At 35.9% G+C, this 16102-nt stretch overlaps 1 protein-coding gene across 1 annotated transcript; it reads left to right on the top strand.

Annotated features, from left to right (window-relative positions):
- Positions 1–15141: 15141 nt before the first annotated feature.
- Positions 15142–15613, top strand: LOC104075857 (neuroligin-4, X-linked-like; the record flags this gene model as incomplete). The annotated part of the gene is made up of 1 exon (XM_009576514.1): positions 15142–15613. A coding segment is annotated over exon 1 (472 nt), but the record flags the coding sequence as incomplete, so codon positions are not given.
- Between the last annotated feature and the right edge of the window lie 489 nt (positions 15614–16102).

The raw sequence follows: 16102 nt of genomic DNA, 5'->3' as shown, positions 1-16102 counted from the left end.
GCATTCCTGTCCTTTTACACTGGGATGCTTTTTGCAAGGTGAGTGCATGGACATTGCCAAAATTCTTTGGGGAAATTAAGTTATCTGTATATATGAAATTCATGTTATTCTGATCCAAGTACTTTGGTCCTGTTGACTTTAGAGAATAATAATAATAAAAAAACCCCTCAAATTCCAGACTTTTGACAGAATTATGAAGATCTATTAGGATAATTATTAGAATAGGGAAACCTATAAATATAACAAAACTTCTAAAGAAATGTTTCTGTTGTCCAATGCATGCTAATTAAAATCATATCACAACATAAACTGATCATAAACTAACTGTAATTTTGCTATAATTCAGTTTTCAAAAGGTTTATTTCAAATGCTGTATTTCTATGTCATTTTGTTTTGAAAATGCAAGCTACTCGTAGGGAATTATAATTATTTTATTTTTCATTTGAATGATAGTTTATTGGCTTGTTTCAATGACATTTTATTTTAAGAAGTATCTGATACTGAATTCTTGTAAGAAGATAACATATGTATTCAAATCAATTGGAAGGCTATTGCTTGTTAGCAAAAATATTCATGTGAATATTTTTTCTAGTGATTATGACACACCAATCATGAGTGAAAAATACTATTTATTGTATATGTCCCAATCTTTTCAATATACTTACTTTTAAAGAAAATAGTAGTTTATCTGGTAACAGTGTTACATATTGTTTTTTTTTTTTTCCTCTGCACATCAGGAGCTACTTTTTTACTGTGATAGAATGACTGAACACTGGCACAGGTTGCCCAGAGACATTGTGGAGTCTCTCTCCATGGAGATATTCAAAAGTCGTCTAGACATGGTCCTGGGCAACAACTTTTAGGTGTCCTTGCTCAAGCAGAGGGTTGGACCAGATGACCTCCAGAGGTCCCTTTCAACCTCAGCCGATCTATGATCTAGTGATCTTCATTTAAGAGCAATTCAATTTTTCTTCCCATGGATTTAAAATAACAGTATGTCCCTTTCATTTTCATTACCTGGAAGTATCAAAAAAGAGGGAGAAACAAACAAACAAAAAGTTATATTACAAGTTTGTATAATGATGATCAGTCACTTGAAAAGTTACAGATGGATAATTAGAGACTGAGACTAAACGGAACTATTGTTATTACAGTTCTGTCTAAAGGAAGGTGGTTGCAAGAAATATACTTTATTTGGCCAAATGAAATGGAAGTAAATATTTTAAAGGCTACTGAAATAATTTTTATTTCTTTTTTTTAATTAAGTATTAGTGAAATACAAGTGATTGAATGCAATGGTGTGAAGCTACAATACCAAGTTCAACCAATGGCAGAACTAGAATCTGTTTTCCATAAACTTAGAAGCCATCACAACTAAAAACAAAACAGTGAGATAATAAGCTACATAAGGGCACAAGAAATTCAGATCTGTTATTCTCAGCATAAACTGCAAATTAGTTTGAAAGTAGAATTCATTAAAGAACATGTATGTGAAAGATAAAGCTTTGATGATAGTGCAGAAACTAAGTAATCTGAGTTTATTAATGTACAAAGCAAGAGTTTTCAATGGATGAGCTTGACAAAGAAAATGAATGTATTTGAATTTCCACTATGGAAATTGGAGCTGGGACACAGCAATCAGAGCAATAACACTAAAAAATCACTGTCTTGGCAGCTTCATTATCTTTTAGAATGTGGACTTTTCAGTGCCTTTAAATATTAGTATAGTATTAGTGTAACAGGGTTCTGAGCTTGTTAACTTTGAAATATTATCGCAGTATGTTGTGAGTTAATTTTTAAAAAAAAGGAGTTAAAGAGTTACCAAAACTTTTGTGCTTGTTATGATACGATGTTCTGGACTGAAACATCAGACTTTTTTTTTTCCAAGTAACCTGTAGTTAAAAACAAACAAGGGTTCATTTGATGAAGAGGTTTTTTGTGAAAAAATATCTCATGGAGAATTTAATACAGGCAAATCCATAGCTGAAAAATTTTTACCTATAGTTGTTTGTTGTTTAGCATTTGAAACATATAGGCAGGAAATCAGCAAAATCAGAAAAAAAAAAAACCAAAACAAAAAACAAACCTGAGAGTTTCTGGTAGTGCAACCCTTTTTGTTCAAAATATGAAATATATAATCAATATTGCCAGAATATGAGAACAGCACTTACAGTTTTTAGTTTTGCCAGTGTAGATCTGATGTACAGAAATGCAACTATCTTGGTGCAAGAATTTAGGACAGATAATTGTTACAAATATGCTGAAATTGTTATAAGATTTCAATATGCCAGGAAATCAGAGCCAGGGAAATAATGAATCAGAATTCCTGGATGGTTATCTCCAGTGCATATGGGAGACAATATTAAATTCCAAAAAGAAAGTGGTTAGCAACTTGCCAAGGTGATAGCTATATCATCCCTTTGGGGGGCAGTCTTCAAGGAGAGTAGCAGCTGTCTAAACAAAAGCAAAAACGATATTTGATTTTCTTGTTCTAGGAATCAGTAGAAATACTGCTGATAAAACATATGTGCACTTTCCCACCACTTTAAAAATAAATAATTATATACAGCAGCAAGCAAGACCTTTAGAAGATGGATCTTTCATGCCAAAGAAGGCATTATGGAAGGAATTATTTTGAAGAATAAAAGTGTAAGTCAGATCAGACAGGAATTACTGACATATCTCCAGTATGAGGTAGAATAATCTTCTCTGTCAAAGGGATTTAATTGTCTGCCCTGACCTCCATCTGTTCTATTAATTGACTGCATTAGTTTGTGGCAGATATTTTTGGTTGGTATTATGTTTTATTAGTGGGATTTCTTAAGATGATATAATAGTAGCACACAGGAAGCCGTAACTCCTGCCATGTGACAAGGTATATTTTTTTTCAATCCTGACCTAAATCAGTTGACCGAAGGCAGGAAAAAATAGATAGGTTCTTCCTAGTTCTTCCTTGGCAGCTGCAAATTGTCTTCTATTCTATTGTTTCTGCAATATCATCCTATATGGATATGATAAAAGAAAAAAAGGAAAGAAAAAAAAAAAACACAACCAGAAAACCTCTACAAAATAAATGAAATAAATTCCCTTTACAAAATAAAATCAATTTGACATTGACTGAATTGATGGGCATATGTCTTTCTGTACGTATCTTACATATATTTATAAAGAGATGAAGCGAAGCTAGAAATGAGTGACCAGGGAGAAGAAAAGATCCGTAGGAAACAATTATGATTTGGAGAAAAGAACAAGCTGGTGGTGTGGGCTCTGTGAGAAGGAACTGGACAGGGGACTGTGAGGGCCGTGTGCAAAAGAGGAAAAGCATGGAAGATACTTTTATAAGAGGACACATTTTCAAGCAGGAGAGAACAAGAATAAGACAGGTCTTGGAGATGTAGTGGAGCATAATGTTTTGTCATGAAATCATATTGTTAAAAATTATTTCTCCTCATTATGAAAGGTGTTAGTGTATTTGCTTTCCTTCTCCTGTTCTCTTTTTTCAACTGTGATCAGAAATTTGTACCATGTATGAATCTACAGTGCAGTTAGTGTGAGTATTGTTCTATGTATGTGTTACGTGGTCAAAGAAATCTGTGAAAAATCATGATTTTGCTCTCTGTCTGTAATTTTGAAAGCACCCATGTAGTTTTGCAGTCCTGTGAAAACAGGTAGTGTGTGCTAAATAATGTGATAATAATAGCGTTGCCTGGGTCCTGTTAGAAAGTCATTCATAAATAGTAGTCATTGCATCGAAAAAGTAACGGGAAACGTGTTTTCTGTCAAGTTGAGAGGCAGAAGCAAAATAACCATACATTTCTAACATAATACTGTTTTTCCTCAAACCTATCAGTTCTGTGTTAGTAAACACTAATGTTAGGTGTAGATGGTGAAAATTAAGGGATAAACTTGTTCACTGAGATATGATTTTGCTTCAGAAAAGATACCATGCAGCAGAGTTTTCAAAATAACACAGAGTGAGTTATGGGAATAATAGTAATAATAGTAATAATAGTAATAATAATAATAATAGGAGGATAAAAGGAATTGAATCGTAGGTGAGAAAATAGCTGTAAACTCTGTATACAGAATTTCTTACCAATGGATGCTGCATCATCTTTAATCAACCATCAGCATGACTAATGAAAGAACAGACAAAAACCATTAGAAACTCAAAGCAGAATATGCTCTTTCTGATTTTAGTCATGAGGACTTGGTTCATGTCTGAAACTAAAAGGAAAATTACAAGTTTCTTAACTTTGTGTATCATGGTTATAGAGATAATTCTGTATATATTGGTAAGAGGTGAGAGAAGGAATCATCTTGCAGTACTTCAGCTACCAGACAGTTAGCTGTCTAATCTAGGCTAGTGACTTGGACTCCTTAAACATAATCTTCAGGATGTTTTCATGGTGGTTGGCTTCAACTAATTTTTAATGTCAAATACCTACATTACAGTAGGAAGAATTGCTGCCTGAAGTGTATGCTTCTGGTTTAGACAGAATATCTAACTTTTTCACACAAAGTTAGTGAGACGAACATGAGCTTTAGTGATGTTTCCAAAGTAGTGGAGGTACTTTTTCATTGTGCTAGGCAAAGATGGAAACTTTCTAATAATGGGAGTGGTAGGGTAAGCAGGAGGAGAAACAAGAATTTCAGCATTTGTTGTTGGCTTTCCTTTTCTACTGAGATACAAGTTCTACACACTGCAAATCAAATATGATATATTACATTAGAGTTCTGAAAAGCCTTTGATGCAAGAAAATATAATTAACTAAATGTGAGATGACTTTGAAGTTATGCATGTAGTAGAATGATAGGGGCTGTCAGGCAGATCATTTTGAGAATTTATTTTTTTTTTTTATCTAAGAGAAAAGCATTCACTTAGTAATTTTGAGATTTCTTTTGGAATTGTTAAAAGACCATGAAAGATGATCATTTTATCATTTGGGGAGGGTGGAGTTGGAGATGGAGGATCTTTTTAATTGAATGGAAAATTACCTAAAAACATTTGATTTTTATACCCTTTTCTTTTCCCATCCCAGCCTAGCTTTCTGTTCTTTTCCTGCTGCCCTTTATGGCAACAAATAGATAAAGTTGAAGAAATAGTCATTAAAAAAGCAACCCAAACCCAAGTAACTGATACCGAGACATCTTTTTCAAGCTTCTGTGTGTATGGAATTATTCTTTGTAGTATATCTTCTTGCTACTTTGTGTAACAATTTTAGAATTTGCATTTCCAAAGGAATAGGATTTCAGAAGTCTGTTTCTTAGATTTCTAGATTTTGTTGTTGGATTCTGCTTAATATTTAGTCAGGTTTTATTGCTGTTTTACAAACTAATCCCACTTTTGCTGTTCTTGTGTACATCCTCTTATATTACAGGTTTGTCAACATATCTGATGTCAGACGACAGCCATATTTCATTGATTTTCTGAGGGAACATAACCTCTATTTTTTTCCTCATTTTCCATATTTAAGCAATAAAGGAATAGTCTGTACGCTACATAAAAGCACGCACAGTCACCCTTGGACTTCAGGCATCGGTGGGCAGGAAGGATATGTCTGGTTCTGCCCATGAGGCTATGTCTCTTGGTAAATAAAATGGTCTGGGTCCTGTTCTCTGCCCCTGGGGCCACGTAGCATAGCACAGCTTGCACCTCTACAGTGAAAACCTTTCTTACCTAAAAAAAAAAAAAAAAGATTTGCCTTATTTGTACTGTCTGTTTAGGAGAACTTCCGGCCTGTCCTGTTCCCTGGTCATGCCTGTGCATTGGCTGGAAGGTAACACAGGTACACAGTATACACACTGTGGCAGGACAGTGCTGGAGCCCAGGCTCTAACCCTATTTAATTTACTGCTTAGACCTAAATTCCAGTGCTTACTGCAGTGGCCTAAAAACAGACTAAGATCTGGATCCATAACAGGACTTCTGTATGGTAATATTCTGCTTAGCTTTTAGGGGTCCACAGTATATAATATAATTCACAACTCCCAGTACTTATGTCAACCAGAAAGTTAAGAATTTCATGCGTCATTATGAATTCAGCACAGACAGGACATTAAACAGACTATATGATGTGGAGACTGTTCTAGGCTAGTTTTTAAGCTCGGTGTTTGGTGGGGAGAGGGGAAGGCAGCGGGCAGCATAGGAATGGTAGCCTTATTATTGTCTCCTAAGATCTAGTGAGTGATTCTGGTGATCTCATCCTTCATAACATTTTGTGGAGATTTGTCTTGCTGAGACAAGCTCTCCTCTTAAATATAAGGGGCTCAAGCCAACATTTAGCAGGAGAAAGCACACTAAGTTAAGGAGGAGAGCAGCACAGGAATGGAAGTTGGAGGACATTCTTCCTTTCTGCTGGTGAAGTTGTCCACTTTCTAGCAAAGACAGACAACTTAAGGGGAAGAGTAAGTTGGAAAAAGTTTTGTGATGTGATAGCGTAGTAAAAATAATCCCCCGTCCCAATTTGTATTTCATGAAATGACTCTCCTACAAACTGCATAAGGCTTACTTGAAAGTGAGAATATCTATCTGGGGGAGTTTCAGCTTTATGAGGCTGCAAAGTTACAGTTCTCTCATACTCCAAGGGTGAGAATCTCAGAGCAAAAGTCTTTCAGTTTAGGATTGACAATGCTACACACAGTCCTCATAGCCATCCCAGTCTTATTTGAAATCTGATGTTTGTAACTTAAAAGATGGGAAGTGTGCATTTAGACTTCTTCAGGTTAATGAGGGTAGTCACTCAACTCTCCCATTTCCAGGATGAGTGCATAATTGTGATATTATCATATGAACGAAGGCAGTATCACCAGCTGGTGACTGAACTAGGTAATAAAATGAAAACATCATGCCTGTGTCTCCTGTGCAATTTGGTTCTAGGAATTTGTATAATAGAGCAGCAACCATTTTGTTTTGGCCATATAATAAATTGTGGTGGTGGGAGCTACATGCACAGCTGCTTTAAATTTCTTTTCCCACCCTGTTTTTGGTTATTGAAACATTTGTAATGTTTCCTCTTCTTAGACTGGAATGACAACAGGAAGATACCAAATTCTAATCATTAAATAGCCTGAAGAGATTGAATTGCCTAACAATCAGTCCCTCAGAGAGTTTCTCAGTTGGTTCAGACAAGAGTTTTAGTTTCTTCCATCCTTGAGGAGGGCACACACATAGGCTTAGTGGTGAAGACAGAAAGAGAGGAATGAGACCTGTGAGTTTCCCTGTTTAATATTTAGAAAAACCTGATAGATTCCCTTAAGAATGTTCCTTTTCAGCCATTTGACCTTTCTTACTGGAAAGAAGTTAGACCCATTCCATGTTAGAAATGTTTATTTTTTATGTCTTGCAGTGGTAATAGGTAACGAACTTTGATATTTTCAAAGGTTTATTCAAATTATAAAGGTCTATTCTGCAAACCTAAAAAAATGTATAAAATAGTGATTTTTGTATGCATGTTTTATTTTTTTTTTTGTATTCATAAATTGTTTTTTTACTCCAGGCATAAGAAATTTTACTCTACAGGAGCTTTTGCCTTACAGAATCTCGGGGCTGAACATCCTCTTTCAGACCATAACCTTTTGTTTTGGAGTAACACATCTGAATATAAGAAAACAGAGGTGCAGAAAAGAAATAAAGAGACCCAGAGGGTGTTACATTTCTTTTACAAGGTCATATGAGAAGTAAAGGCTGGAAATGAAGTCAGCAGTCGTGCTAGACTGTACTGATGCTATTTTTTGTACATTCCCCTAAAATATGTACTTGAAGAGGAGTATTTTCTTAAGACTTTGCAGCCACAATTAGACAAAGACTATCAAATAAACAAATGTATCTTGTGATCATCGTCCATGGTCATATTCTAGGCATTGGACTCTTTCTGAACAAAAAAGACTTAGTACCCTGTCACACTACCTTGCAATCACAATTAATTGCTGCTTTATTATTTGAGAGTGTGTCATGACCTCTCTTGTATTATAGCTTCAGACATTTGAATGGCTACAGTGTCCATTCTATCATAACAAGCTTAAATTCATACCATGAATGGTCAAATTTTGATCTGAGTAGAAGACACCTGGAATTTTGGGATAATTAGTAATTTAAAGTTTATGTTTATAAACAGTTTATGCCATGTTTTTTCCCTCCTAATATTGACACCTTATATTTATTTGCAATCTGCCTCAATTTATCTCAAGAAGCAGAAAATATCATAAAAATTGTCTAACCACTGGAACTTTTCTATTCTTCTTATGTGCAATACCAGTGGAAATCAGAGTTCAAAAGTCAGTGAGATAAGTGCAACTGTCTAAACTGAGCATTTCCAGTTAGTATTGGGTCCTCCTGGCCATAATATTTTTTTATCATTTTAAATACAGGAAAAAAATAAAGGAAGACTGTATCTATGATTATTCAACAACAGCTTTTTATAATTAGATCCAAACACCTGATTTTTTATGCTTAAGAAGAACTTAAGAAGTGTATTTCTTGGGTTTTTTTTCTAGAAAAGGAGTAATTATCTCACTTTTTCTTTCCCTCTGCTTGCTTTTCAAATTGTTTTCATTATTGAGAGAATTGCAGTTTTCAAAAACAATGTAGGGACCACACAACCTTTTCTTATAATCCCATTGTTCTTTTTGATAGTGTGTGAGACTTAGAAATTCAGAGTAAGAGTGGTAGCTGCAGGCAAGAAACAATGATATGAAATAAATGTGTGTCCGTTTTCTGAAAAGTAAGTAGTGATTGTAGTTTCTAACCTGAGGGATCTACTGACATTGTCCGAGCCCATCTGAGAGACTTACTGGAGAAATTCATAAGACGGTAAATGCAGGATGTTATTTGAAAAAAACAAAACAAAACAAAACTAAACAAACCAACAACTGCTTAATTTAATGTTTGTATATAATTTGCATTGCTTTCCAGGCTTTATTTCCATATTAAGAATAAATAAATAAATAATCTGCCTTTGTCCTCAGTTATTTCAAACCATAAATCTAAGATCAACTTCAAGGTCCATAATGATGTTTGTACAGTTGGCATTTATTTTCACTTTAAGAAAGGATACATCATAGTTCTTCAATTTGTATCACTGATATTTTACTTTCTTTTCATTCTTAATCTTTAAATATTCAAGAGAATATTAACTGTGAATTAATAAGAGATACATTAGAATGTGATGTAGAAGACAAATGACAGTATTCTGAATCACTAAAAAGCCCCTCCGATCCCTATTACCTGCTGAATTGCTGTGACTGAACAGCAAGTACTAGCACAGAAATCATACTGATATGTAACTTGGTTAATCCATTAATAATGTAGATATGTAGTTCAGATACTTATCCCTAGCGAAGTTTATAATGCTAAGTTAGGGTTATTGTAAGTCTGGATTTGTTTTCTGGGGTTTTTGTTTGCTTGTTTGTTTTTTGTTTGTTTGTTTGTTTGTTTTGATAATAATTTAATAATACACTCTTGAAATCTATGCTTACAAAAATCCAACAAAATAAACATATAGCTTCTATTAGGAAAAAGAATTTCCCATAAGACTCTAAACCTAAAGAAATTGTAACTGTTTTTTTATTTGAAAGATGGTAGACAAAAACTGTATGCATTTATTGATATTTGGAAGAAATGTTCTTTTGTTATTGAGCAAAGATTTTGAATACAGTGACAATTAAGAGGTTGCAGTCCTGAATTTGAGGTAGAGGTGCACTTAAACCTGCTTTGGGAAGAGCTTTTACAGAAAACAACTGTGTGATTAGTTTTCTGCTAATGTTCCAAATTATATGTATGTATTGCTATACTGTACTGCTATCAATACTGCAGACATATTCACAAATTGCTATGCCTTGAGTAGTTCTTATTTACAGTCTCCTGCCACTACATTAATTTATTATAGAGTTTTATGTATGTTTAAAACAGGATAATATATTTTAATTACTTTTATTAAAAAAAACCACCAACAACAAGCAACCATACAACCTGTCCCCTCCCCCAAAATAAAAACAAACCGCAAACTAAAAAACACCATAAAACCACTTCATGACTTTCAAAATTATATCTTTCAAGGGGAGGAAGAGTAGGGAAAAAAGAAAAGCCACAACTCATGTTCTTTGTAAATGAAATATTTTTGAAATCCGCATATTTTGTGAAATGCATTAAATACTGTACAAAATATCACTTTGAGGAGAATCTGAATTTTTGTGGATTACATTACTTGTTATTTTTGTTCTGGTGACTAGCCAGTGATGCTTAGGGTTCAGCTAATCAAGCCAACTGTATGCTTTCAGAGCATATGTTTAAAGAGGGGGATGTCGGTGTTTAACCCTGATTCTGTATTGAGATAAGACCTACATACACATCAAAAACCTTGCTCCAGGAAATTTGAGCAGAAAGGAGGGACAGATACAGAAGGTGGTCAGCGACTGAAAGCTGAGGTGCAGAGTAGTGCACTAGTTAGTTTAGATAAAGCCTGAGAAACCCCAGGAAATCTGTGCTGTCCTCAGCCTCCTGTGCTCATATAATTTATATTTGTGCTTGATTTTCTTGTGACTGTCTATGACCTGGACAAGCAGGTCAAAAAAACTTGAAATCATTTTAGAGTTTGCTATTCTACCCTGGACCAAAGAGGACTTTTAAGCCATGTCTCATATTTCCCCAGCAGATACAGAATTAGTATAAAGCTACTGACATTCTCATCTGCTCAAGTTGAAAAAGTGCTAACTGCAGATCCTGGAAACCATCAGGTTAGCCCTGAAGGCCTGATTCATAGACTATTTAAGCATCTCTAAGTGTGGCTTGAGGCATAAATTTATAATCGAGTATAAGTGGTGTTTTTAGTAGATGCACATCCATGTTAACTTCAATCTGCATTTACTTCAAAGGTCATCAGTGTCTCATTAGCCTCAAATTACACTCCTCTGCCAATAAAGAGTCATGTATGAATGTATGTGATTTCAGATCTTCTTTGATATCTCTTCGTGTGTTGCCAGAAGTTGCCATTTTAACCTGAATATTTTGGTTTGGATTGATCGTTTTTGATTGTTTGAGTGGGTGATGCTTCCAACTAGCAAGTTTTTGCAAGCAAGTTTGTACACATTTTTATAACACTTGAAGCAATTAAAAAAAAAAAAAAAAAAAGGAAAAAATACAACATTATTAGTGATAATAAATAAAGACATGACAAGTACTTTTCTTCCTGTAGACTCAGTATGTAAAGGTGTATTAAATAGCTGACTGGATACATATACAGGTGCATCAAACTGCTTTTGGTATAATATCTAAAAACATTCTAAAATGCATACAGTTTTCTATTTAAGATTAATCTCTAATTGCAATTTGTGACTCTCTGTTTACATCTTCCAGCCTTTTTAATGACGCACATAGCAAAATCAGCTAGTTCATGGATGTAGAGGTAGCATGCCTTCTTCCTTATCTCTTGATACTCTTACCAAAAATTATTCCGTGTATCTTTCTCTCTGTGTATGAAAGTGTATGTATTTCATGTGTGAAACTAACCTTAGGAAAATGGTAGTTTCTCTAGTAATAAGTCAATAAACTGAAAAGTGGGATATTTTCTGCCTAACACTGTCTTTGCAAAACAATTTTCTTCGTGAGACTTCAGTTTAAAGCCTTATTGTATACAGTGGTCATACATAATTTATTACTTATGTAAACTTTTTGAAGAGACCTGTTTAATAAGAAATTATTAAAAACTTTGATGGCTTCTGTTGCCATTTAACTGGCTAACAACAATAACTTTTAATAACCAGAGCATGTTACAATAAATAGTGGTTTTATTCTGACATCATCTTAGAATTGCTCTTTTATGGTATATACCTTGACTGTATTAATGCACCTGTCACTATCTGCTGTTTGTTTATGTCTTTGCACTGGTTAGCAAAGGCTGCAGGTCTGTTACAGGTCAGACAGCGGGGCTAAGAGAACTAGCTATATTCTGTGCGTTAGCTAACATTATGTTTCTTTATGGATTCAAGATCCTTAAAATCTAAATGTCTGTGTGTGCATGAATCAGAAATGCAAAGTGTATGCTCTTCTTAAGGTACAGGGGAAAATAAAACACATTGTGTGAGTGGATTTAATACCCACAAAGTTAACTTTTGTTGGTCTTATTTCCTATATATGGAATCATATAGCAAATTCAATTCCAGGTCAATAATGAATGTTTCCCTTTTCCTGTCCTTTCACCCCATTCAAAGTAATGGAATATAACTGGATATTTGATCCAAAGACACCCTGTAATTAGTATGGATAAATATTACTTATTAAGTCACATTTTTGACAGTTGTATATTACCTCTAGTATGTTTATCAACTGAGGATTTCCACTTTCCTTCATGTTGTCATTTGTCATTCTCTCCATGCTGTTAATGTGTTCACTGTTGTTTATTTGTCATTCCCATTTTCTTTTCTTGTTTTGTTTCCTCTTTTTTTCATTTGCTGTTTGCCCAGACAAGTTTTTTCTCTTTCCATTTTTCATCATCTGGATCACTGTCTTTCCTTCCACCTTGTCAATTTTCTCAGTGCTTTATTCCACATTTCTTTTCTTATAATGTTATTACAAACATCTGTGGACGTCAAGTGAATAGGATCTGTTGCTCCTCCCTGAGCACAGATTGATTCTTCACTTGGAAAACCTGTTTCGTGCTGCATGATGAGAAAAGTGTACCAAAGTCAGGATGGGAGAGAGCATGAGGGAACACTACCCTAAATCAATTGCCTGCTGCTGACTTCTGTTGTTAAAGACAGTAGCAGAAATCAAAAGGGAAGGTGGTGCTTGAGGAGGAATTTTGGGTGATCGGTAGCCGGCTGACCACTCTCAGTGCCAGGGAACAGCCGGAGTGGGGCTGCCCCATGGGGGAGGATGAACGAGGAGCTGTGGGCACTGCGGAGCTGGCAGGGCAATACTCTCACTGATGGGGCATCCACCCCATCCAGGCTCAGCTGGGGACAGGGACAGGACCCTGACACCGTCCAATGATCGTCAAGCCAGGCAGGGTAAGGAGTCAGGTCCAAGGTTGACCTGGGGAACCAGTCAAGGCAAGATCCAGGCTGGGCATGGGTCTAGGCACAGGGTTCCCTGCAGCATAGCTGAGGCAGGGACTGATGGCCCCATGCTGGGTTGAAATGGGGTCCTATGGCCATAGGCAGGGTGGGGAAAGGTCCCAGGTGGTGCTTGGCAGGACCTGCAAGGGCTAGTGGTGCCCTTGGGGACATGACACTTACAGCCATTACTGATTTGTCCTTCAGAAATTACACTTAAGTTGCAAGTCCTTTGGAGGCAGCATCTGAGCCTATTATCTAGCAGTGAAAATGTGAATAGAAATTTGGGTTCACGATAAATAATATGTATCTGATATTTTTCTGGCTTCTGGTGTTCAGGTGTTTCAAAAATTTTGGGATAAAAGTGCTAAAATGAAGTCATTGAAGAATTCCAGAAGTTTTGAGAGAATGAAATATCTTTCTTTCAGATGCCTTTCCTTCTCTAAAAGAATTAGCATAGATGTCTCCTCTGGTTATTTTTGCATTGTTTGGGGTGGTTTTGTGGGTGTGTTTTGTTTTGTTTTGTTTTGTAATTTGAAATCACTGTCAATAGCTACTTACCTTGTTTTTTTCTGTTCCTGAAAAATGATTTTATATCTTCATGAGACAGAGTCCTGACTGAAAACAGGACCTGGCAGTAGTCCACTTATATATGTTTTATATATAAATGTGTGTTCATCCTATCAAATGTAAAAGTATCAGTATCAGTTTCCTATAATAAGGATTGTTTTAGCTGTGGAGTTGTTACCTGTCGTTTTGAGTTGAATAACGGGTAAAAAGGAACTCCTCAATTTCTTTGTGCAGGGAGAAAAATGTGAGTATTAACCAGTGTTGTGTGTTTATTTTTACTACTTGTAATGGTTAGCATATATATATGAATGACTTTTAATTTCATTAAAAAATAACAGAATTGTTGTATGACTTGCCTTCTGTCTAAAAATTAGAAGTAGGAGCATGCAAGAAGGTAACGTTACGTAGTTAGGTCTGACCTACACTATGCACGTGAAAATCTGACTTTTGAGAGATTGTATCATGCTTTTTTTTTTCTTTTCAGTTGCTATTGTTCCTTTTTGTCAGACATAGAACAAAGAAAACAGATATGAAAACCCTTAAGTTTGTATCTAATTTTGACTAACTGTTCTCAGACTTGCTTTAAACTAATGTAATGCTATTACATTAATTGGAATTTCTGAATTAGGTGGAGGTAAATTAGGTTGTCATACAAAAGAGTAGGCATACCTGTGAAAAATACTTACATACAGAAGTCATATCATAACAAAGAGAGATTATCCAATGTAGCAAAACATGTAATGAATGTTTGCTGTGGGAGTGCAAATATGCTTAAAAGGGAGATACTCTTTATTTAGGGCAGAAACCACCCTGGAGCTAGCACTTAAATGTGATACCCCTCCTGAAAGCAGCAATGTTTGGGCTGTGGTTTGGTTTGGAAGCATATATGGGAGCAGAAATGTTTGGTTTGCGGTATAACTTCTGACAAGTTTGTGGCTTCAATTTTCAGCTCTCTTACCTTACGTATCTTTGGAAACACATAGCTAACCATGGTGCCTTAAGTTCATTAAACATTTGTGGGCCTTGGTGGGGAAGTAGTGTGTGAATTTCATTGTTTGGTTTGGAGTTTTTTTGTTGTTTTTTTTTTAAATTTACGCCGATATGAATGTGTCTGTTGATTTGAATTGCTTGTTTTCTCTTGGCCACAGGCTGACTGAGTGGGCTAAACTTCACTGGAAGGAGCCATTTTGCTGGGGAAGTGGAATAACTGTGGATCTCTCCCTGCACTACTTGCTGGGAAGTGCCGTGCGTTGCCAGGATTAAGCCAACGCTGAAGTCTGGGATGGGCCTTAGGAGCAAACACTCCCTTGTTTCTTCTGACGTTGGGATTTGTCTACGGCCAGTCAGCTGAGGCACCTACCACACATCAGCTTTTGGTTTTTTGCTGCCTGAACAAGGTTACGTTTTCCCTTACTTCATCTCCTTTTGACTACTATTTTATTTTATTAGTTTTCATTTTGCTTGACTGATTAATTTTCTGCTGGCTGTGGAAAAAAGAGCCCTGCTGATGTTGATTTAAATAATGTCGAAACCAATGGGACTCCTATGGCTGCCTTTGATCTTCACCCCAGTGTGTGTCATGTTGAATTCTAACTTCCTCCTGTGGATAACTGCACTGGCTATAAGATTTACACTCATCGATGGCCAAGCACAATACCCAGTTGTTACCACAAATTATGGCAAAATACGTGGTTTAAGAACACCTTTGCCCAATGAGATCCTTGGTCCAGTGGAGCAGTACCTGGGTGTTCCTTACGCCTCTCCTCCGACTGGGGAAAGGCGATTTCAACCCCCGGAGCCACCATCGTCTTGGACGGGTGTCCGCAACGCCACACAATTTGCCGCTGTCTGCCCGCAGTACCTGGATGAGAGGTCACTGCTCAATGACATGCTACCAGTCTGGTTTACAGCCAATCTGGATACTGTGGTGACATACGTTCAAGATCAAAATGAAGACTGCCTGTATTTGAATATCTATGTGCCCACAGAGGATGGTAAGTAATTCTTAAGGACCACACTGCAGCGTATTCACCAGTTCTGCACATAAGTAGTAGCCAGGTCTTTAAAGTATGTTGCTCAGTTTCCTTCATGTTTTATCTGGGCAAATGGATCATGCCTCTAAACATGCATTATAAGTAATATTTAGATTGAACATGCTTGCATGAATTCTCTCTCATGTTTCAGTGTAACACCAAACTGCAATTTTATTTGCAGGCAATGGCCAGGGTGCATAAACCAGCCTTAAGTTTACATCTGAACTACAGCTAGGCATCATTCACAAGAGAGAAAACGGGAAATAAACATTAACCAGAAGTAACATATTTATTTTCCCATGCAAATACTGCCACATACTCAATTTTAAAGGAGGATTTATCTAATTATTTTTTTCTTTAGTTTTATTATAATACCTCTGAGCCTACTGTTAACTCTGCTTGATTTAAATAGATAATAGAAAGTTGTTACAGTAATTCAGTCTGCAGGTT

Source organism: Fulmarus glacialis, unplaced genomic scaffold (assembly GCF_000690835.1).
Source record: "Fulmarus glacialis isolate BGI_N327 unplaced genomic scaffold, ASM69083v1 scaffold4284, whole genome shotgun sequence".
Taxonomy (NCBI): Eukaryota; Metazoa; Chordata; class Aves; order Procellariiformes; family Procellariidae; genus Fulmarus; species Fulmarus glacialis.
This window is presented reverse-complemented; position numbering and strand designations above follow the sequence as displayed.